This window comes from Sinocyclocheilus grahami, unplaced genomic scaffold (genome assembly GCF_001515645.1).
Source record: "Sinocyclocheilus grahami isolate Dianchi unplaced genomic scaffold, SAMN03320097.WGS_v1.1 scaffold571.1, whole genome shotgun sequence".
Taxonomy (NCBI): domain Eukaryota; kingdom Metazoa; phylum Chordata; class Actinopteri; order Cypriniformes; family Cyprinidae; genus Sinocyclocheilus; species Sinocyclocheilus grahami.
The window spans coordinates 71366-93004 of NW_015505750.1; the positions used below are offsets into that span (position 1 = coordinate 71366).

A 21639-nucleotide genomic window follows, 5' to 3' on the forward strand; every position below is an offset into this window, starting at 1 on the left:
GGATAAAAATGATAGTAAATTCAAAAATGTAAAGACATATCTTCAAAACATCGTGGGAATAACACTCATTTGCTCGGGTTTGATATCGCTATGCACTTCCGGTCAGTAGTAGTGACGTAAAAACCATAAAGACTCTTTCACAGCGCACACCAATCTAGCGTCGACACTCTTCAATAATACATTTACTGAATTAATAAAACTATGACTGTTGTTTTGGCCACTCTGTTAGTTATAGTTTGGTTAATTGCGGCTAAACCGTTTGGCTTTTTGAATATTCAACCCAAATGAAAATTGTGTTTACTAACGCATACCGTTTCAAATCTGTTTCTTGACTGGATACCGGAATTATTTATTTTTTAACTGTTCTGAGCTTTGCTGAGATTTTAGCCACTGAAGCTTTTCTGTGAAAGATGCCGAGATCTCATAACATAATCATTTAATTCTGCTGTGGTACACCAAGAAAATACATAAATAATACATGCAACATGTTTGGGCTTGTAAAACAAAACAAAAATGATATATATATTTTTTTAATTTACTTTTTTTTTTTAGATACATTTTTCATAATGTGCATCAGTGTTACACAGAGCAGTCACCATTCCACAACATCTTGAAGAATGGATTAACAATGAAATTAGTGTGTGTGTGGGGGGGATCATACATTTTAAATATTAAATATGAATAGCTACTTGTGAAGACTTTATCTTTTATGCCAAAAATCATTAGGATATTAAGTAAAGATCATATTTCATGAAGATATTTTGTAAATTTCCTACTGTAAATATATTAAAGTTTAATTTTTGATGTAAATGGAACGCTCATTTATTCAGCTTTTAGATGATCTCAATCTCAATTTCAAACAATTGACCCTTATGACTGGTTTTGTGGTCACATATTACAGATTTAATCAAATCATTCCAAGGTCCTCAGAGACGACCTCCGGTGTTTGGCTTAGCTTCTTTTCATGGAATGGCTGAGGGGTTTTGGGTGGTTTGTTAACTTTGCTGTAGATGGGTTGGTTCTCCTCAGGCATTTTGTTTTGTTGAGAGTTATTATTCTGAGTTGACTGTACAATCTCAGGTACACTATAAATGGGCTCCTCAGTCTTCTGGTTAAGTCTTTTACTTGTGTTTAGTTTGACATGGTTGTACACCTCAGAGTACACAGGTTCTTGCTGCTTGCCATTGTTTGGTGTTGTCTTGACAGGCCGGTAGTCAATGGTGTCGGTCGGTTTGGCTTGGACACAATTGTTAGGTTTTGGGCGGATGACATCTGCAGGATCAGAATACACTGGTTCTGATTCATCCCAATGATGAGATTGGAGAGGATCTGTCTTTATATCTGCACACACAGGTTCATGTCTGCCTATTAAAATCGCAGGATTTGAATACACAGGCTCAATCAAGCTAATACCGCCACCAGGATCCGAGTGTGTGCTTTTTAAGGAGCAAATGGAATCTTTCGGTTCGGTTAAGCCAATAGGACTTGAAGGTTTTGTATGTACAGCATATATGTTTGGGCCAAGGACATCTGCTGGATTAGGGTTCAAGGGCAGTTTTGTGTCTGAAGGCTGAGGGCTGTTGCTGCCCTCCGTATCAAGCAAAGTAAAACTATCAGGGCGTCTTGGAAGGGGTGAGCGAGGAGAACGAGAACGTGGCGAGTGCCTGTCTCCAGTAACGGCAAGGCTCTTCTGTAGGCGAATAGCCGACTCAGTAAGGCGAATGATCTCGTCACTCTGTCTGGTCTCAAAGTTAAAGGTTCCAGGGCCCGATTCACAGCGCCTGCCTGCTTCTATAGAAAACAGCATCTAGAAAGGAACAGAGAGAGAAAGTCAAAAATATTTGTAAGCACTCATTTAACATGTTAACTAGTGACCTTATATTGGAAAAAAAGAGTTTACCATATATGTCATTTTACTGTAAAAATTTTGTAAAATGTATAGTTTTTTAAAATTATTTTTGAGACATAGCGTTCAAAAGTTTGGGTTGGTTTTTAATGTTTTTGAACAAAGTCTTTTCTTGTCACAAAGGCTGCATTTATTTGATCAAAAATACAGTTAAACTGTAATTTTGTGAAATATTACAATTTATAACAGCTGTTTTCAATTTTAATATATTTAAAAATGTAATTTATTCCTGTGATGGCAAAGCTGAATTTTCAGCAGTCATTACACCTGTCTTCAGTGTCACATGATCCTTCAGAAATCATTCTAATATGCTGATTTGGTGCTCAAGAAACATTTCTTCTTATTATCAATGTTGAACAGTAGTGCAGCTTAATATTTTTTGTAAAAACAGTTTTTCTTTTTTCACGATTCTTTGATGAATATAAAGTTCAAAAGATCAGCATTAATTTTAAATATAATTTTTTTTAGAACATTGCAAATGCCTTTACTGTCACTTTTGATCAGTTGAGCCCTTATGGAATAAAAGTCTTATCAACTTAAACATCTTACTGACCCCAAGCTTTTGCCTGGTAGTGTATAATTATAATGCTTTAAAGTAATTAACAAATAATTTATTTTAGTTAATATTCAACAAGAATATACATGTACCTTTATGGTAATTATTCTTAAAATTATGTTTTTTGTTTTGCTAGTAAAAATATGAGTTACCTTATAATTTCCTCTAAAAAAAAAAAGCAGCATCACATCTGATTGTATTTTATTTAAATCAATTTGTTTAATCTTATTTCTGTTATGTACATTAAGTATTTTTCTGCTGACCTTATCTCGCCCATAGCGGCGCAGCAGCTTATATGGCCACTCCATTACAGTCCTCCTGGTCTCCAGATCTTGAAGAACTAGCATGTCCTCACCAGCTTGTAGCCAGTACTGTCCTTTCAGACCACATCGAACTGAAGCCTCGTTCTGCAGTACAACCACTTTAAAATCGCACACTAAAATGAAAGAGACATTGAGCTCAAAATTAAACATAAGCTGTGATTCGGAGGTCAAAGGTTATACCATATGTTTTTGTTTTAAACCAGATCTGCATGAAGGTGGTTGTCTGCTGTCTTGTTTTAAAAAAAACCACTCTTTATACAGCAATGACATACTGTAGGAAGTGGTGGGACTGGCCTTTCAGGAACATGACAGCGTGAATGATACATTTGACCTTTGTTTGTACTCACATTGTTCTCTGGACATGTAGATCTGATTGTCCTCCATAAGAGGTACTGGCTGTGGCCCACTTTTAGTGTGTTTCTGTGAAATGATGAATACCATTGAGAAACACAAGCAGGGAGTGGAGTAAAGGCTCCAGTACATTACATAACCAGTTATGTGGCTGGAATGATCTGCATTTTTCAATTTATTAGATTCTTGAACTTTTTTTTTTTCATACATACACCACTGTTCGGGGTCCCTAAGATTTTTCAAAAATGTTTTTTTTAAAGAAGTCTGTTTAATGCTCACCAAGGCTACATTTATTTAATTTGTAAAAACTGTAAAAATACAGTACTAAAAGCTTTTAAATGTAAATATATTACAAATAATTTTTTCCCTGTAATGGCAAAGCTGAATTTTTGCAATCATTACTCCAGTCTTCAGTGTCACATGACCCTTCAGAAATCATTGTAATATGCTGATTTGGTGCTTTTTTTTGTGTGGGAACTGTGATCTTTTCACGATTCTTTAATGAATAGAAAGTTCAAAAGAACAACATTTATTTAAAATAGATATCTCGTGTAATATCAGAAGTAGCTTTACTTATGTTGACTCTTTTGTATAGTGCATCCTTGCTGAATAAAAGTATTTTCTTTGAAAAAAAAATCTGACCCCAAACCTTTGAATGGTAGTGTGTAATAACAATATATCTGAAAAATCCAAACCCTCACCTGAAAGGCATTGTTACATATTATGTCCACCCATTCTCCACAGCTTTCTTTCTCTGCTGCAAATACAAGCCTCCTGTCCTCCATCTCCACACAGAAAGCAGCCATGTTTTCCCCTGGACAAGCCTCTGCATGAGGCGGCAGCTTGACGACACTCACACAGTTGGCCAGACGTACAACTTTCCTCTCTGGATGTCGTCTGACCACCACAGTTGACCGTTCATGAACGGCTTCTGATAATTCTAACCGTGCCACGCCGTGCTGACTAGCCGGATGAAGGGCCAACCAATATCGCTTCCACTTCTGTTAAGAACAAATAGAAAATTATTACTTGTATTATTTTCCTTCATCCATGTTTCTGCAATACAATGACAGTTAGATTTATAACATTTGATAAGATCTATTCAGACTGATGGATCCATCAGGTGGAATTTGTGCTTCAGGTAATGAACACACCTCTGGATTGCTAAATATTAGCATTAAAAAGTTCTTAAAAAGCACGTCACGTTGGAGATATGTATGTAATTACTCACTCTTGCCAATCCCTCATTTACCTCACATGTATTGTGTGTGTGTGTGTGTGTGTGCGTGTAAGGCATGGCCTGAATCTAGTACGTGAAGTGCACTTTCATGAGGGCGTGTTTTTATCAGTGGAATGTGCTGTAATTCTAAACGCAAGACAGAGATGCGCACACCAAGTTTCAACTTGTAGAGTTAGTCCTGTTCCAGCTATCTCATACCAGAAAATAAACTTACACCAGAGTTCATGCCAAAACACAGGGGCATGGTGAGCTATATTTAAAAAGTACAAGCAAATACCATCAGGCTTAAAATCATATATTTTTATATGACTACCCTACTTTGTTTTTCCAATGTTTCTGAATGCTACAAACTATAATATCAATACTAAGTGTAACATCATTGTAAACTCTGAACTATTTTAATAAAACTGTTTTATTTAGATCAGCTACGACCATTTTGTAGTTTTAGACTTGAAGATGACAAACACAAAAACATCTGCCTGTCTTCAATACCAGAAAATAAATGACAACGTTCCAATCTTACCTCGCCATGTTTCTGATGTTGCAGGTAAACTTCACCTTGTTTCCCGTGAGTGTCCATGTCTGCTTGCTTAATCTCTGACAGCTCGAAAAAGTGCTTTCTTTAACAGTTTATCATTCACAGCACAATGTGTGACCTCCTTTAGCTGTTAACACATATTACCAAGCCTTTAACATGAGTTAGTGTAAGTGTACACTTAGACTCCACCTCTTAAAAAACAGCCATTGTTTGATTTAGTGCAATGAATATTCACTTGATTTATGTCTGAATTATACATTTGAATGGTTTTCTTATTTCCTCTACATTTATGGCTCAGTTTGGCATAACCAATATATAAATAAAAATCAAACTGGATAATGGCACTCAAATAACTATCTCATGGCCAACTATATAAAAAATGGTTATCCAGCTCTCTACAGTTGGACATTAAGTATAAATAAACATATTAAGATATGGTGACCATACGTCCCAGACATGTCTTCTAAAAAATGCGTTCGGTGTTGCTAGCAGGTGCTGTAGTGAGGGTAGGTTTAGGATTAGGATTGGGTTTAGGAGTAGGTTGGATTAGCTCAATACAGTGCCTTCTATGGTCACATAATGCGGTGGGTCACAGAATTTGGTGCAACGGGGGCAGCTGGCAATTGTAGCACAGAACAGACAACGCTGGAGGGCAGTCGTCGATGGCCTATGCTCCAGGAAGGAGCAACGGGCCTAAGAAGAAGAGGAGAACTGCTCCCGCAAACATTCTAATATTGCATATAATTTTGCGCATCAGGGAGCCGCTATCAATATGCAGAGTATTTAAATCTCCTTTGAATGAGCGCTCGCTGTTCACTTTCACGATTCTGTGTAAAGAAAGATCAGATATTTGATAATAAACTCAGGATCTGTTGAGCAGCAAATCCTCCAGCATGGTCTGTCAGCCATCTCTCCTCTCAACACGTGATCAATCAAATCTGACTCCTGCTGCTCGTGTTGAATCCGTGTATTGATTTAATATTGAAAGTAGAAAAATTAGAACACGGCTCCTTTTTCGTTTTTTCCCAAAAAATAATTCAGCTTAAATTTTCGTTTTTCGTTCATGGGTGGAAAAATGAATAAACAGCTTGAATATTTGATTTCTACATGTGGGCGGGAATTAAACGCCCCTTTCTGGTGATTGGTCAACCGAAGATCAAACCGTGCCGTCATCAGTTCTTCCGCAGTATCACACAGCATAATAACTTGAAGTGCACAGGAAATAAGCAGCAGTCATATTTAAAGCAGTTTAAATTAATATTGAGTACTGATTGATGTTCACTTGGATTTTTCCCCCATCGAGGGAACTTAATACTCTGTCATTAGATGAGCTATTCATTAGTCTGTTTAATGAGAAAAATATGAAACTGATAAAATGGTTTATTAATCCGTACGACTGCAGCAGTGGAGGACTATTATTCTGCTGCGTGATACTGCAGAAGAACTGATGATGGCACGGTTTGATCTTCGGCTGACCAATCAGCAGAAAGGGGCGTTTAATTCCCGCCCACTAGAAATCAAATATTCAAGCGGTTTATTCATTTTTCTACCCCTGAATGAAAAACAAAAATTTAAGCTGAATTCTCGGTTTTTATTTTTTGGAAAAAAAATGAAAAAAATGAAAAAGGAGCAGTTTTCACATTTTTCTACTTTCAATATTAAATCAAAAAACGAATGATCGAATGATACACAGATTGTGTTAAATCCGTGCATTATTTGATCATTAGTTTTTTTTATTTCATATTGAAAGTAGAAAAATGAGAAAACTTGAAAAATAAAGAGAACAACAGAATGCGCTGCTTTAGCGCCTCTCTTTCTGGCACATGCTACAAACATCAACCACAGCGAATACGATTATTTGACGTTAAATGCATCATATAAGTCATTTTGGAATAAATCACAGTAGGCCTATGTATCATGATAAAAAAAGCGACTTTACAGTCTGGAAATACTTTAGGCTATAGCAAATTATTTCTCGGATCCCCTATCACTTTAAGAACCGCTGGTCTACACCGAAGAAAGACCTGTCTAGACGAGTTGTGTCGAGCTATTCATTAGTCTGTTTGATGAGAAAAATAGGAAATTGATAAAATGGGTTATTAATACGTACAACTGCAGCAGTGGAGGACTATTATTCTGCTGCGTGATACTGCAGAAGAACTGATGATGGCACGGTTTGATCTTCGGCTGACCAATCAGCAGAAAGGGGCGTTTAATTCCCGCCCACATGTAGAAATCGAATATTCAAACTGTTGATTCATTTTTCCACCCATGAACGAAAAACTAAAATGTAAGCTGAATTCTCCTTTTTCTCGAAAAGGAGCCGTTTTCTCATTTTTCTACTTTCAATATTAAATCAAAAAACGAATGATCGAATGATACACGGATTGTGTTAGATGCAGGTTTTTGTTTGTTTGTTTTTTTCATGGAATTGGGCAGTGACGGCGGTACAATATAATTAATTTTCTTAGCACCCCCACATATTGGCGCCGTGCCTGGAATTGGGCTACTATTAAACTCTTGCCGTTTTTTCATTTTTCTACTTTCAATATTAGATCAAAAAACGAATGATCGAATGATACACGGATTGTGTTAGATGCAGGTTTTTGTTTGTTTGTTTTTTTCATGGAATTGGGCAGTGACGGCGGTACAATATAATTAATTTTCTTAGCATCCCCACATATTGGTCTAGCCCCCCCTTAGCACCAGTAGAGAAAAAAATCTGGCGCCGTGCCTGGAATTGGGCTACTATTAAACTCTTGATTTTCCCCCATGGGTTTAAAGTTTGAAATGTTGCATAAATTACATTTGACTGAAATGCTTGTATTGAAACATTTTGCATTCTACCTATGATAAAACTGTGCTAGATGTTAAGGTTTGTGAAGGAGGGCCACTGGTAGGAAGCTTTTTAGCTGTGTTTATGACCAATATGCATAACAGTGACTGAAAAATATGTATTTTAGGTATGGAAATTACATGATATTTTGAGTTTTGATATTTGGGATATGGTCATTGCGCTACTTTGGGCACTACTTTAACCACCCACCAACCACCCCCCAGCCCCGCATGCACCCACTGTCCTCTTTTTGGAAAACTAAAATATGGTCACCCTAATTAAGATCAAAATATGATTTAGTTTTAAATCACTAATTAGAATCATATGCCCATATTTAAACTACATATATTAGAGCAGCTGAGGGCTGTGAAACAGCAATAAATAGTTTTCTATATTTTTATTATTAAAAAAAATGTGCACCATTTGCTAAACTGGTTGCTTTGAGTATATACTCTATTTATTAACAAAATCTTCACAGTATTTTCATATAGGGATTAATTTTATGCTATATCATACAATATATTCTCCTCTGGGGTGCCTTTTTTGCCTTACACTTTGGGTAAAATCCCACTTAAATCTTTTTATATTTGCACCATTTTTTATAAAAATTTATTACATTGTACCCCACTAATTATTAGCAACTTTTCAAAAACTGAATTTATGTGAACATAAGGTTACAACTCAGATATGAACAATTATGGTGACATAATATATTGCAATTTAACGTTTAACAAAGCATTTCAAATGTAGTACTTTTCTTTGGAGACCCTCCTTAAGCACTCACAGAGCTAGTTGAAAATGTTTGTATAGTCTCCAAACCTCATTTCAGAAGTATTGTACATGCACAGACTGGCACACACAGACAAACTCATGCAGCTTCACAGACACAGTATTATCTTATGGGTGTTATATTGAGTAAGTCTACAAACAGTCATTCACATAAACACATCTTTCACACTATTACTTAATGAAGGATTAAGTACATCTAACCTTCATCATCCTCTGAAATTATTCAATTGTTGAATGTCAAAGTATTCAGCAAGAAATAGCCACAGCGGTGTGTCCAGACTATTGGTCCTCACTTCATCTGCGTTGCCATTCATATCCTCTGTTCCACAGATCTACGGCCAAACTTATACTGTACACCTGCTAGCTGTAAGGGAATGCCGAACAAAAAAGAAATAATGCAAAGACAGTTAATAAGGTAATATATAAGATCTGCATACATCTATAAACAGTGTGGAAAGTATCAGAACATTACCTATGGGACAGGGCATCTTTGAAAAATCATGGCAAATTACCTTATGTTAAATAATTTTATCAACACAATATAAGCAGCTTTAAGGATCAAAAACAAAATGGGCAAAAAGTAACTGGTGCAACACTTTACAATTCAATAATAATAATAATAAAAATGAATAAAACATCCATTAATCAAAAAAATTTGGAATGTTAATATGAAAAATTCTTTGTCCTTATAAGTAGAAAAAATACAATCCCTTTTTCCAAAAGGTGGAGCAGTTTCACTATGACATGTGTTTCTGTCTTAAGTGTCTGATTAAGCAATACATGGTGTATCTGTCTGCACCTGGGTAATCCAAATAGTGCTCTAGGCAAATACAGAATAGATTGAAACAATCATACAATAAAAATGTGCTATCCGAGTGACTTTGTACTGCTGTTTAGGCTGTCCAGTCAATGGAGTAACCATGAGACCACAGACACAGGGAAAACCCCTCATTTCAATGCATTAAAAAAGAACAAGTACTGCTGACAATTTACAATATACTGTATCTGTCAATTAAGGGAATAGTTCACTCTAAAATCAAAATTTGCTGAAAATTAACAGCCTCAGGCCACCCAAGATGTATATGAGTATTTTCTTCATCAGAATAAATTTGGAGAAATGTAGTATTATATTACTTGCTCACTAATGGATCCTCTGCAGTGAATGGGTGCTGTCAGAATGAGTGCACAAAGCTGATAAAAACATAATAATCCACAAGAATAATCCAAAAGCTGCAGCTTTGTAATAAACAAATCGATCAGGGTAACTTCAAACTGTTGTTTATGGCTAAAATAGGAGTCCTCGATCTATAACATTGCTTTCACCAGGTAAAAAGGTCATTTTGTCTGAATCAAGAGAGAAATATGCACAGATCAGGCACCGTTTACAAGCGAAAACAGGCCAAAACAGTTCCAACAAATATGTTGGTTGATTTTAATGTAAGAGAACAAAAGTGGATGGACTTTCTTACTGGAAGAAAGTTGTTTTGGGCTTGTATTTTGGCCAGATGTGACTGTTTAAAGTTAAAATGCCTTATAAACGTGCAGGTTTTCACTTCACAAGACATTAGCTGATGGACTAGTTGTGTGGATTATAGTGTGTTTTTATCAGCTGTTTGGACTCTCATTCTGACGGCACCCATTCACTGCAGATAATTCATTGGTGAGCAAGTGATGTAATGCTAAATTTCTCCAAATCTGTTCCGATGAAGAAATAAACTAATCTACATCTTGGATAACCTGAGGATGAGTAAACTCAAGCAAATTTCATTTTTGGGTAACTATTCATTTAAGAACAATGAATGTTCATTGTGACATTAGAAATCATTTTGTAGCAGCTGAACTATGCTTTTTTTTTAACCTTTTACATTATTGAAGTAATTACACAGCTCACCATTTGATGCATTTAATCCTCTGCAGGCCTACCCAAAACTCCAATGACCAGTCCAGTTTGCTTGAAGCACTGTAAAATCTCACTGGTCTAATCTCCCCTGATACCAGCCAAAAGACTGCTTGAGAATGGTCAGGACTGAGATTTAGCTTACAGTACTTTGAATGCACAAACACAAGACATCATGGGACAGAACAACATGTCCAAGAGGGAACCTGCTTGTTTTATTTGATTTTTTTTCCATTTTTGTTAATGCATGTTGCACACTGTGACAGAACTTCAACGGAGGAAGGAGAAAAGCAACCGGAAAAAAATGTTTCTGTGAAAATCCCTCAAAAGTTGTCAGCTGCCACCAGTTCTGTTCATCATAGAATGGTCCACCCATCAACGGTCCTTGTAATGTCAGGTTTCCTTTGTCCCAGCCCTTTCCCTTCCCACTCTTATGACACGCACCTCCCCACCAAGCTTCCTTTTGAAGAAAATAAAACAGAAGACAGGAAAAAAGAAAATGGCAATGACACGGGGGCAAACTGCTAGTCACTATCACAATAGTGGAAATCACATAACTGTTCCTCTGAGATTAATACAAAGATCTTCCAGGAGAACTAGTCGCAATCTGCAGCGGTCCAATAGGAACATTACACTGAGTAACCCGCCCACATTATACATGGAGACAGACGGAAATAAAAAGCTTATAGAAGAGCATCCAGTACCACCCCCCACCCACAAGCCCCACCCCATCAAGCCCCACACAACCCCAGGATGATTGAAGTATGTGTGAGGGTGACCCCTGGCCACCAGCGGTCACATAAAGTCTCTATAAAGGAGCCCCTAACTGGAGGGTCTCTAGTATTTCACGCCTGGAACAAACTCCTTGGCCTCTGGGTTCAAACTGCTCTTGCGCTGTGGAAGAAAGAAGACGTACATATTAGACCATTAAAATGTCACCAAAGTTCATCTGAGGTCTACAAAGTGGTTTCCTTTCAGGAATGATGTGAGATTTGTTTAGCTTAAATACCTGTAAATCAAGCATCAAATCATTACACTGTAATACTTACTGCGATGTCTTCGGCATTTCCGTCACTGACTGACAGCCCGCTTAACTGCTGTTGGATCTGCCCTACTCCAGGGGGAAGGTCTCTGGCAGGAATGAACCAATCCTGATCCTCCTCCTCCAACATTTCCTGGAAACAGCGTTCAAGAAACTCCTGCTCCAAGAGTTCCTCCTCCACCTGCAGCAAGATGACGATCCATCAAAATTTTGCAGTCATTGGCTACTGTATGGATTCATACTAGGCATGTTGTAATTCAGCTGATTATGCTGGTTTGTTTTAAGAATATAAATCTAAAGTGTATGCACTTTAAGGCACCACTTTTCAAGAGTCATTACGGTAATTCTTCTGACTTGCTGTACAGTTAGAGATGGAGAGACCAAACACACTGCAAATGGTGGAAAAAAACAAATTAAACTGCAAACGTGAAAAGTCAGACTATGTAACTTGAGACTTGATGTAACGTCGGTTGCAGCAGTCAGACGGTACGCAGTGATAGACTGTCTCGCTCAAAGATGCTTGCTCTCAAACAATTTGTGTTAATATACAGCAATAAATAGTGGTTTGCATTACAACAAAACCCCAAGACAGGAAACAAATCATAAATTATATGATTTCTCAGACATACACAAATAATCAGTATTTATCATTTTAAAAAAATTAAAAAATATTGGTCCATCACTAAAATAAAAATAAATGAACAAAAAGCAGCCTAAAGTATTTCATATAACTTGTGCACTATATTGCAATAGCCTTATTCACTTAAAAACCATCCCCTCCAATATAGTTCACAAATCTCACTCATGCATGTGTTCAATAAAGAAAAAGCTGTCTTTTATCACATTAAGCCAGGTTTGATGACATTGACACAAAACACTATTAGTTCTTAAGTAACAAGACCAACCACAACATGGCCAGTTGAAAAACATGACTGCAAATGAGATTTGAGAACTACAGCACAAGGGAAGATTAAAAGTGAATGACTTTTGCCACACATAAATCACCATCCACTTCACTTGCATGGAAATGGAACCTCTAACATCCAGCCTAAATGCCCGTTTACAAATTCAGGTCGATTTTTTGCATGCGATTTGCCTGTTCAGACCAATGCGTAAATAACGGCATACAGGTTGAATGAAAATGTAAGCCTACTCTCTTGACAGTAGGTGGTGCTTATAAAAAAAGCAGAAATACCCTGGTTATCCCAGTTACTAAGGACACTGCATTGTCACACAATAGCATTTACATGTTGTTGTTGTTTTTTTTTAACAGCCAATCAGGTTTCTATTTTCACCAAAAGTATGAATCTTATTGGTTGGCCAGATTTATTCACAGTGCGATGGAAAAGAGATTAGAATATCTTTCTGTAAAAATTCTGCCACACTTGACTGCATGTGAATGTTTGACAACCATACATTCAAATTAAAATGCTTTTATGGAAGAAAGTCACAAAGGTTTGCAATGACACAAGGGTAAGTAAATGGCAATTTTTGTGTGAATTTCCTGTAATAACTTTAACCGATCTTGTGAATCCTATTTAGAAGTACACATACAGCAGACATGTATACGTTCAAGCAGGTTCACACTGACCTGTCTATTGTACTCCTCCTCGTTCTCCATCCACATGTACTCTGCGAAGGGGTTGGCGTCCCCCTCCTTGTGTCCATTCACAACATTCTCATCCTTCCCTGATCCGCTGCCGCCTCCTGGTGTCTTTGCTACCTCTGGACTGTTAATATCAGCAGGTTCTGGAGGTATAAAATGCTATATTAATACTAATACTGAATTACCACATCCACTATCACACACATTAAACTAATAAACAAAAGACGTCTTTTGGGACATTGAATTTAATTAGTCTAGATTATATGCATCAGTAAAACTTTACTCAATGTGCACGATATATATATATATATATATATATATATATGCAAATTTAATTTCAAGTCATTGTTATCACAGTAAGAATGATTTGTCCCTCTCTGTTTAAGATTGTGTCATGCACAAACACAAAACTTGCTAGCAAATTAGACATTCAATATTACAAAATGAAGGCACAATCATGTTTATCAAGCTCTTCTAATACTTGCGACACGACACAGTGAGTAACACATGGTTTAAAGCAGTGGTTCCCAACCCTGGTCCTGGAGGCACCTCAACACGGCACATTTTGCATGTCTCCTTTCTCTGACACACCAATTCCAGGTCTTGGAGTCTCTACTAATGAGCTGATGACCTGAATCAGGCGTGTTTGATTAAGGAGACATGCAAAACGTGCAGTGTTGGTGTGCCTCCAGAACCAGGGTTGGGAACCACTGGTTTAAAGAACATTATATAACTATCTGCTACTAACTATCAGTGTGTTGCATAAATGAGACAAAGAGGAGGTCAGTCTCGACACCATCTTTCTCCACATGGATTTGATTCATTGTAACATGAGGCCTGGCTATGGCTCCAGAGAAAACTATCTATAGCATAAACCATTTTAAAAAGCTTCCAATTAAAACAGCCTCCTTTTTGCTGGAAGATATATCGTGCCTTCAAATAAAACACTTGCTCTAATTTTACGTTTGTGAGCGTATATTGTGAAGCTATGCGTGTTAGCTCGAGCCATAACAACAACAGCAGTATTTCCACGTGAAAAAAATGTTTCCTTGCCTTGCAGACTAACGTTTTAAAAGTTATTTGAATGTCATCGATGCAAAAACTGCCACTAGTTGTTGTAAGTAACGTTAGTTAAGTTTGAAAGGGTTTCGTTAAGTAAACGAAGGAGCATGGTGGATGCGTGAGTTAGCCACACGACTGCATCACATACACTAGGCCTCAATGTACACTGCGCTTCACACAAACTGTGCCAAGTGAGCCTTTAACGGCTCAATTTGCTTTATACTGCACGCTAAATGTGTCAGTTTACTTATATATCGCTATTCTACGCATTCAGCGCTAGCTAAGTTACCATTTTACAAAACAAAGAGTGAGAGCAGCACACTGCACTTACAGAGTCTAAAAGATTAAACATAACTCCTTTCAAAGACCTGAACTGTGAAGAGGACTTACCCGGCATGGTAACACTTCTGTCCCTCACACCTATCGCCAAATAAGTCGACTAAAAGGTAATTTTCCTGTTTGCAGCTACACCGTTACCTGGCTAGATTTCAACGCTACGTCAGAGTGCTCATGTGGGCCTTTCAAACAAACATGTCGCTGGCGCCTCCTGAAGGCCATCATCGGTATTTCAAAAGCTCGGGACTGCAAAATGGTCAGGTTTAAAGAGACAGTGGCATGATTTTAAAGGGGTCCTATTATGCTCTTACAAAGTCTTGGTTTTGTTTTGGGGGTGTACTAGAACAGGCTCTCATACTAGCTTGTTCGAAAAACACATTATTTTTCACATATTTTACATTATTACAACACCTCTCTCCCCAGTCTGGCATGAACGGCTCGAATAGTTCCTGTATCAAAGAAGGCCCGCCTTCTGAAATACGAAATGTGCTGTGATTGGTTAGCTGGGCCAGTGTGTGTTGTGATTGGCAGTACTCGGCGCCTGGTCGGGAAATGTCATGCCCCTTACCATAGCCGCCTGCGAGCTTCAGTGTAAATATTGCGTCAAAATCAAATCAATTTGAGCGCGATTTAAACCCAGATGATTGTAAGTTTGTCTGCCTTGGGAAAGCTAGCGTGTCTCCGACATAGTGATAACACTCGTTGCCTTCTCTAGAGCAGCTCAACCAGGTCTCGTCCCATTCGTCGATATTTGTGATATCACAAATCCCGGAAAATATGCGTTGTAGTCCAAACGAGTCGTTCGTTGTAGGTTTTGAAAGTGATTTGTGTTAAATAAAATATCTCCTTTTGAAGTGGACTTCGAGCTTTGTAACTTTGCAGATCTTTTTTATGCTCAAACAGCAACATTACAGACTAACTAAAGTTGAAAAAGTGAAAACGCATAATAGAACCCCTTTAAAGTGAATTCAAAGATCAATTAACCCTTTAATTTTAAAATAGATACTTCCAGTCGCATCATTCAGGCAACATTTTAAAGAGCCATTCATAAAATTAAAATAATAACAAATCTATAGATCTTAATAAACGGGTCAATTTCGTTGTTTTTAAACACGTTAGTTTATTATTAATATGTGATTTTAGTTTTTTGGAAGGCATCACACATTTGGGAGGGTTTAACCTGCATGCAAATTCAGTGAAAAAAGACTTGGTTTTACGCCAAAATACATCTCTTTGCCTGTACTTGAAGGTGACTCAGGAAATGCACAAGCACTGGCAAAAATCAAATGTAAGTATGGTTGTTTGATTTCCAATGGACAGATGCGCTGCAAGTCGCTTATTTTGGATAAAGCATCATGAGATGTAACCTCTTATAAAATTGTGTCATTAACCCAGATTTAGATCTGATATAACCCACTGAAATGTTTAATATAACAACCGTTGATTTTTTAAAAAGAAAATTAGTACAAAGACACTCATTTACAACATTTTAAGGTAGAGAACAATGACCCAGATGTTATAAACAAACGTAACTCCAATACGGAATACAACCAAAGTCCCTTTAAGGCATATAGGCTAGGGTATTCAATAGTCTTTGATACAACACAGTAGGCTGTAGGTCTACTATATATTGATTTAATTACAATATGTGAAACAATAAAATATGAAATGATACACGATAAACAGCAAAATGCTACGTCACAGGTTGCATATTTACATCAGCGACATTGACGAAGTTGTAGCCTAAATTTGAGTTTGTTATTTGAGTAGCCTACTATATTCGTCCTCGATTCCCGGTCAGGGAACGACCGTTTTTGACGATGTGTTTCTTGTACTGTTCAACAATTGTCTTCCATATAGTAGCATAGAAAAAAAAATCAGTCAATACCATCAACTGTTTGGTTACCATTCTTCAGAATGTCTTCTTTTGTGTTCAACAGAAGAAAGAAACACATAAAGTTTTAGAACGAGTAGAGGTGAGTAAATGATGACATAATATAATTTTTGGGTGAACTATCCTTTTAAGGCGTAGTGAAGTACACTGTGGTGTGTTTTCTAGTAGTGAAAATTCACCTCTGGCCGCTGTTACTAATGTTTTCACTCACTGTATGGGGAAAAAGCATAAATTCTAATTTCGTGTGGAAAAAAGTGATTTAATTTGATAACGAAAATGTGAGGGTGAGTAAATGATTTTTAATTTTGATTTTTGGGGGTGAATTAACTCTTTAAAACTGTGATTGGGTTTGTCACCATGACTAACTTGACCTTTTTACTGATCCAACAATTAAAATCATACAACCATGTTATATAATTTAATAATTTAACATAATTGACAGGGTTCTTACTATTTCTGACTTATGCATTCCAAGTGACTTTTCCATGACCTTTCCAGTTAATTGTGATCACTAGATTTTTAAGTATGATTCTATATTTTTCATGACTTTTAAAGTTCCCTGATATTTCTGGGATTTCCTCGACTATGGGTATTGTAGTGACTGTAGTTACAATTATTATTTCTACTGCTTGATACTGCTGAACTTTATAAAAGGAGAAAGACAGACAATGATACTTCTTATGACCTAGTTTCATTGTATTTTATTACAAAGATAATACAAATATACATTTAAGGGGACAAAACTGTGAGGATATTAGGCTGAATTGACCGCAGATGTATTTTTCTGTGTATTACATCCTCTGAGGAAAGAGAGATGATGCTTGTGATAAAGACAAGGAATTTTTTGAGACCACTCATATACAGATACAGCAACAGAAGCGGATTCCATCTCTAAAATCATCTGGATGCTGCTATTGTTCCCAAGGCACTGATCTACATCCAACTAGTTATGAAGACAAACAAACAACAAATATATCATCAATTCATTTATATTTTAGACTCAAAAAGACAAATAGGTAAAACCTGAGAAAACATAGACCATTGAAATAAAGTAAAATTCTCTAATGTTTTCACATACTTTTCAAACAACCCAATGCATTTGAGTTTTTCTTATTTTATATATGCTGTTCGCGGAACGTTTTTACTGTTCTGCAGCAGCATAGTTTACCTTGTTTCCATGAAGTACCAGAGATCTGAAAACTTGTCCAAAAGGCTTTAGCAGCCGTAGCACTCCTGTAACAGCACAGGGCTGATTGGGAACATTACATACAACCAGCAAATGGTCCAAAGGCGTCAGCAGCCCCTAAAAGATAGTGGGACGTCTTGTTAGGAGGTATAAAGAATGGATGGAAGTTTGACAAATCTTATGAAAATGTTTTTTTTTTTAATTATTATTTTTAAAAGATTGAATATTTGAAATGGCTCCAGAACAAGTGATACTTGCATTTGATAATGATGGTCCCACAAAAGCATGAAACACTGACACCTAAAGTATAAGTAGCTACATTAAACCCTCAGAGAAAATGAGCAAAATAATGAAGTATTTATGCAAGAAAATATTAATTATAAAATTGTTTCCGTCCATTAGTGTGTTAACTCACAGGTGAACTAAAGTCAACCATTTGGGACACCAGCTCTAAACTTTGCTGCCTCATGTGAACTGGGATAGCAGAGTAAACCTTCACCATCTCCTGGGCTGAGAATTCAGTTGGAAACATCAGTAAAGCCTGGAAACACACACACACACACACACACACACACACACACACACACACACAAACTGATAAAAGTGCTGTACTTTTACTGGAAATTAGTTTTGAAAATAATATATTTGTTTGTTAAAATAAACACCAGGCCACAATAGCACATACCTTCTTCCATTCTAGACAGGTTGTTGTGTCAACCTCAGTTGCCATTAATACCTCAACAGGGTGACCAAAGGGAGATGCCATTTTGATGAGTTCACTCTCAGAGTAATCAAGAGGGATTCCAGACACACGAATCACACCCTTCTGTTGGAAAACAAGGGAACGATGAGAAAAAAGTGAACTGCTTTGCTAAAAGAGTGGAGTTCGCTTTATTACAGCGCACAGTCTGTAGTGTTTCCCCTCTGAAACTGAGCGATTCTCCCACCACCAGAGGTCACTGTTTCACATTTGTTCATTTGGTATCATGGGACTGTTGGTGCTAACCATTCGAGATGCCTATCTTGTTATTTTCAGGCTGCAATGTTGAGACTAAGCTGATACTTTAATGGTTTAATGGTGGTATTTCAATCATTATGCTGGTAGTGATCACAGTTCACACTAGAAAATAAAAACCTTTATAAAACACCCTCTAGAAGAGTTTTGCTTTGAGGGCATGAAGTTCAGTTATCACCATAATCTCATCAAAACCATCAGTATCTCTAATACTCCTCTCAGAACTTACAGTCTGTGCTGATGTTTTTGCAGTCATCTTAGTTACTGGCATCTGAATGTTCATGGAATCAGTGGTTACTTCAGATTTTGCAGATTTGACTGGAAATGAAGATTGTTGATGACCTTTTTTCATGCCATTGTAAGTGGTAGATCTGCGTGAAGAAGACAAGGTTCTTTGTGTAGTATAGTGTATTGCTTTATTACAGTCTAAAGAGACAAACTCTTGCCTTGTGCTGCATTTTGAGTGAGGGGGAAAATAGACTGAACCAGGCCTCCTCCACCTGGTGACCTCAGCAGACCCATGTTGCAGCCTCTTTAGGAAGGAATTTGAGCCTCTTCCTGGAAAAGAAAACCATGATTATATGATTATTTTCCTGGAAAAGAAACAATGATTATATGATAATTTCTAATGTTACAGCTGTACTGTATGTTTCTTGCCCCAAAACAATTATTATTATTATTATTATTAACAACAACAACAACAATAAACAACCAATTTTAAATAGGATGACAGCATTAAACCTGAAGAAATAAATGTACAATAAATACAACTCCAAAAAACAAACACTCAAATAAATAAAAGGCTTCAGCATCTGCAACTTCAAAAAACACAGTTAGTTTGAATAAATGATTATGGAGTAATATAAAACATTAGATAGATAGATAGATAGAGAGATAGATAGATAGATAGATAGATAGATACAGCAGTAATTTGGTGTGATGTTGCAATTTTCCAACCAACATTTTAGATAAGCTGCATTGTTGTTGATGCATCATTTGTAGATGTAATAACAACTCACCTGATGAATGTCTTATTCTTTTCAGTGTTTTAGACTGGGTCGAGAAGTGCTCATGAATGAGTTCAGATGGGCAGCATTTTTCAGGGCTGAGGGATCTATGGGAATGGGATTCTTGCCATTCACCGTTAATAATCCTTTGATTCCTCTGTTCCCCATGAGCGTATGATGACCCCCTGGATGATTCCACTTGATCAGATGAGTTCCATGTAGCATGGCCATATTTAATGTCCTTTGTTCCTTTGTGCTGTTGAATGTCTTGTATAATGAAGGGGAGATTCTCTGTTGTTAACTGGTTGTCTGGGCAATGGCTGAGTAATTCTAGATCCTCAAGAGAAAGGCCAAGGCTGGTCAAAGCTTTGTTCAGGTTGTCTGTTGGAAAATACAGCATTGTTTGTTGCTTTGGCTCTGCTTCTTCGGTTTGAGGTCTGTCAGGAGGCATCATTGCTTTGGCTATCATTGACTGATATTGAGAACAGTCCACGTCTGGTTTGAAGGTGAAATGTTTGCCAAGATGGTTGTGACTGGATCTAACAAGAGCTTCCTCAGATGCTTGCAGTGGCAACGTTGTGTTATTCATGATGGGACCTAGAGCTTTCTCCTGAATGATCTCTTTTGCTAGAAGGGCACCACTCTCCTTATAGGAAATTACTGAATTAATGTCTGTGACAGATGTTGAGGGGTGGCTAATCATGTGAGGTATGGAATCCATGTTTTTAAAACCCCCTGGGTGCTGGTACATGCTCAAAAATGTGGCTCTTTGAATGCCAACAGGCTGTAAGAGATTTAAAGGAACAAGGGGGTTCCCATAACTGCTATTATTTACAGCTGCAACATTACTAATCAGGTTCAAAACCAACTGAGCTTCAAGTTGTGCTAGTCTCAATAGGAAAGCTTGTGCTGTTCCAAATAGTAGTGGCACACTATTGAAAACACTGCTCATTTGAGACAAACACACTGGCCTGGTGTTGATTTGAGCAGCATGTGGAAGTCTGTGGGGGGGGGGGGGGGAATAAAAAAAGAGGCATATCTATTTATGAATCATTCAAACTATTACATTCAGCACCTGGGTCATTTTTTTCTGGCTCTATCAATTTATTTTAAAATGCTTTGAAAATGTAATTCATATATAATTCCAGAGTTAAATAACTATGATATTTACATTTACATTTAGTCATTTAGCTGACGCTTTTATCCAAAGCGACTTACAAATGAGGACAATAGAAGCAATCAAAACTAACAAAAGAGCAAAAATATATAAGTGCAAATGACAAGTCTCGGTTACATGTAGCAAGGTATTATATATATATATATATATATATATACACACACACAAAGAAAAACAAGTAGATAGAAAATAAAAAATAGAAAGCTAGTGTTCGTTTTTTTGTTATTTTTTTTAAATAAAAAAGAAGATAAATAGAAAAGTAGAATTAAAATAGAATAGAAAGTGCTAGAGTTAGAGGGTCAAATAAAGATAAAACAGATGTGTTTTTAGTCTTTTCTTGAAGATGGGTAAGGACTCAGCTGCTCGGATTGAGTTGGGCAAGTCATTCCACCAGTAGGCAGCAGTTAATGAAAAAGTCTGTGAAAGTGATTTAGTGCCTCTTTGAGATGGCACAATAATACGCCATTCACTTGCAGAACGCAAGCTTCTAGAGGGCACATAACTCTGAAGTAATGAATTTAGGTAAAGGGGTGCAGAGTCAGTGGTGGTTTTGTAGGCAAACATTAATGCCTTGAATTTTATGCGAGCAGTTACTGGTAGCCAGTGCAAATTGATGAACAGAGGTGTGAGGGGCGTTCTTTTCGGCTCATTAAAGATTAATCTTGCAGCAGCATTTTGGATTAATTGTAGAGGTTTGATAGAAGTGGCTGGAAGACTTGCCAAGAGAGCATTGCAATAGTCCAGCCTGGATAGAACAAGAGCCTGAACAAGGAGTTTTGTTGCATGTTCTGAAAGAAAGGGCCTGATCTGCCTAATGTTGAATAAAGCAAATCTGCAGGACCGGGCAGTTTTAGGAATGTGGTCTGAGAAATTCAGCT

At 37.1% G+C, this 21639-nt stretch overlaps 3 protein-coding genes across 4 annotated transcripts in view; all 3 read right to left on the bottom strand.

Moving 5' to 3' along the window:
* Positions 1-892: 892 nt before the first annotated feature.
* Positions 893-10545, bottom strand: LOC107556522 (docking protein 2-like). 2 transcript variants are annotated; one of them, XM_016239660.1, is made up of 7 exons: positions 10431-10545; positions 8741-8903; positions 4900-5105; positions 3838-4137; positions 3133-3205; positions 2726-2898; positions 893-1807 (listed from the first exon to the last, which is right to left on the bottom strand). In XM_016239660.1, exons 3-7 carry the CDS (start codon positions 4954-4956, stop codon positions 908-910), a joined length of 1503 nt encoding a protein of 500 aa, XP_016095146.1. In that variant the 5' UTR covers positions 4957-5105; positions 8741-8903; positions 10431-10545; the 3' UTR covers positions 893-907. The 2 variants fall into 2 exon arrangements, with proteins under 2 accessions (XP_016095146.1, XP_016095147.1); XM_016239661.1 differs by lacking the exon at positions 10431-10545 and having other exon boundaries at positions 4900-5041; positions 8741-8994.
* An 84-nt stretch (positions 10546-10629) lies between these two features.
* LOC107556524 (polyadenylate-binding protein-interacting protein 2B-like) lies at positions 10630-14694 on the bottom strand. Its single transcript, XM_016239663.1, has 4 exons — positions 14537-14694; positions 13070-13227; positions 11486-11659; positions 10630-11330 (listed from the first exon to the last, which is right to left on the bottom strand). Exons 1-4 carry the CDS (start codon positions 14541-14543, stop codon positions 11274-11276), a joined length of 396 nt encoding a protein of 131 aa, XP_016095149.1. The 5' UTR covers positions 14544-14694; the 3' UTR covers positions 10630-11273.
* Positions 14695-17760: 3066 nt separating this feature from the next.
* LOC107556506 (uncharacterized) overlaps positions 17761-21639 on the bottom strand; it is a 19665-nt gene continuing 15786 nt past the window's right edge. Inside the window, exons 4-9 of the mRNA XM_016239643.1 lie at positions 19597-20585; positions 19024-19135; positions 18807-18948; positions 18248-18388; positions 17978-18103; positions 17761-17862 (exon numbers count right to left, since the gene is read on the bottom strand). Of these exons, the coding sequence (XP_016095129.1) occupies positions 17761-17862; positions 17978-18103; positions 18248-18388; positions 18807-18948; positions 19024-19135; positions 19597-20585 (1612 nt within the window). The remainder of the gene's footprint in view (positions 17863-17977; positions 18104-18247; positions 18389-18806; positions 18949-19023; positions 19136-19596; positions 20586-21639) is intronic.

What these genes read in the sequence shown, in the direction of transcription:
- LOC107556522 (XM_016239660.1), bottom strand. Translation starts at nt 4,956, where the DNA reads ATGGACACTCACGGGAAACAAGGTGAAGTTTACCTGCAACATCAGAAA. An exon ending in AACATCAGAAACATGGCGAG is followed by an intron (nt 4,138 to 4,899) that starts GTAAGATTGGAA and finishes TGTTCTTAACAG; the next exon opens with AAGTGGAAGCGATATTGGTT. An exon ending in TATGTAACAATGCCTTTCAG is followed by an intron (nt 3,206 to 3,837) that starts GTGAGGGTTTGG and finishes ATCATTTCACAG; the next exon opens with AAACACACTAAAAGTGGGCC.
- LOC107556524 (XM_016239663.1), bottom strand. An exon ending in AGGAGGAGTACAATAGACAG is followed by an intron (nt 11,660 to 13,069) that starts GTCAGTGTGAAC and finishes ATCTTGCTGCAG; the next exon opens with GTGGAGGAGGAACTCTTGGA. An exon ending in GAAATGCCGAAGACATCGCA is followed by an intron (nt 11,331 to 11,485) that starts GTAAGTATTACA and finishes TTTCTTCCACAG; the next exon opens with CGCAAGAGCAGTTTGAACCC.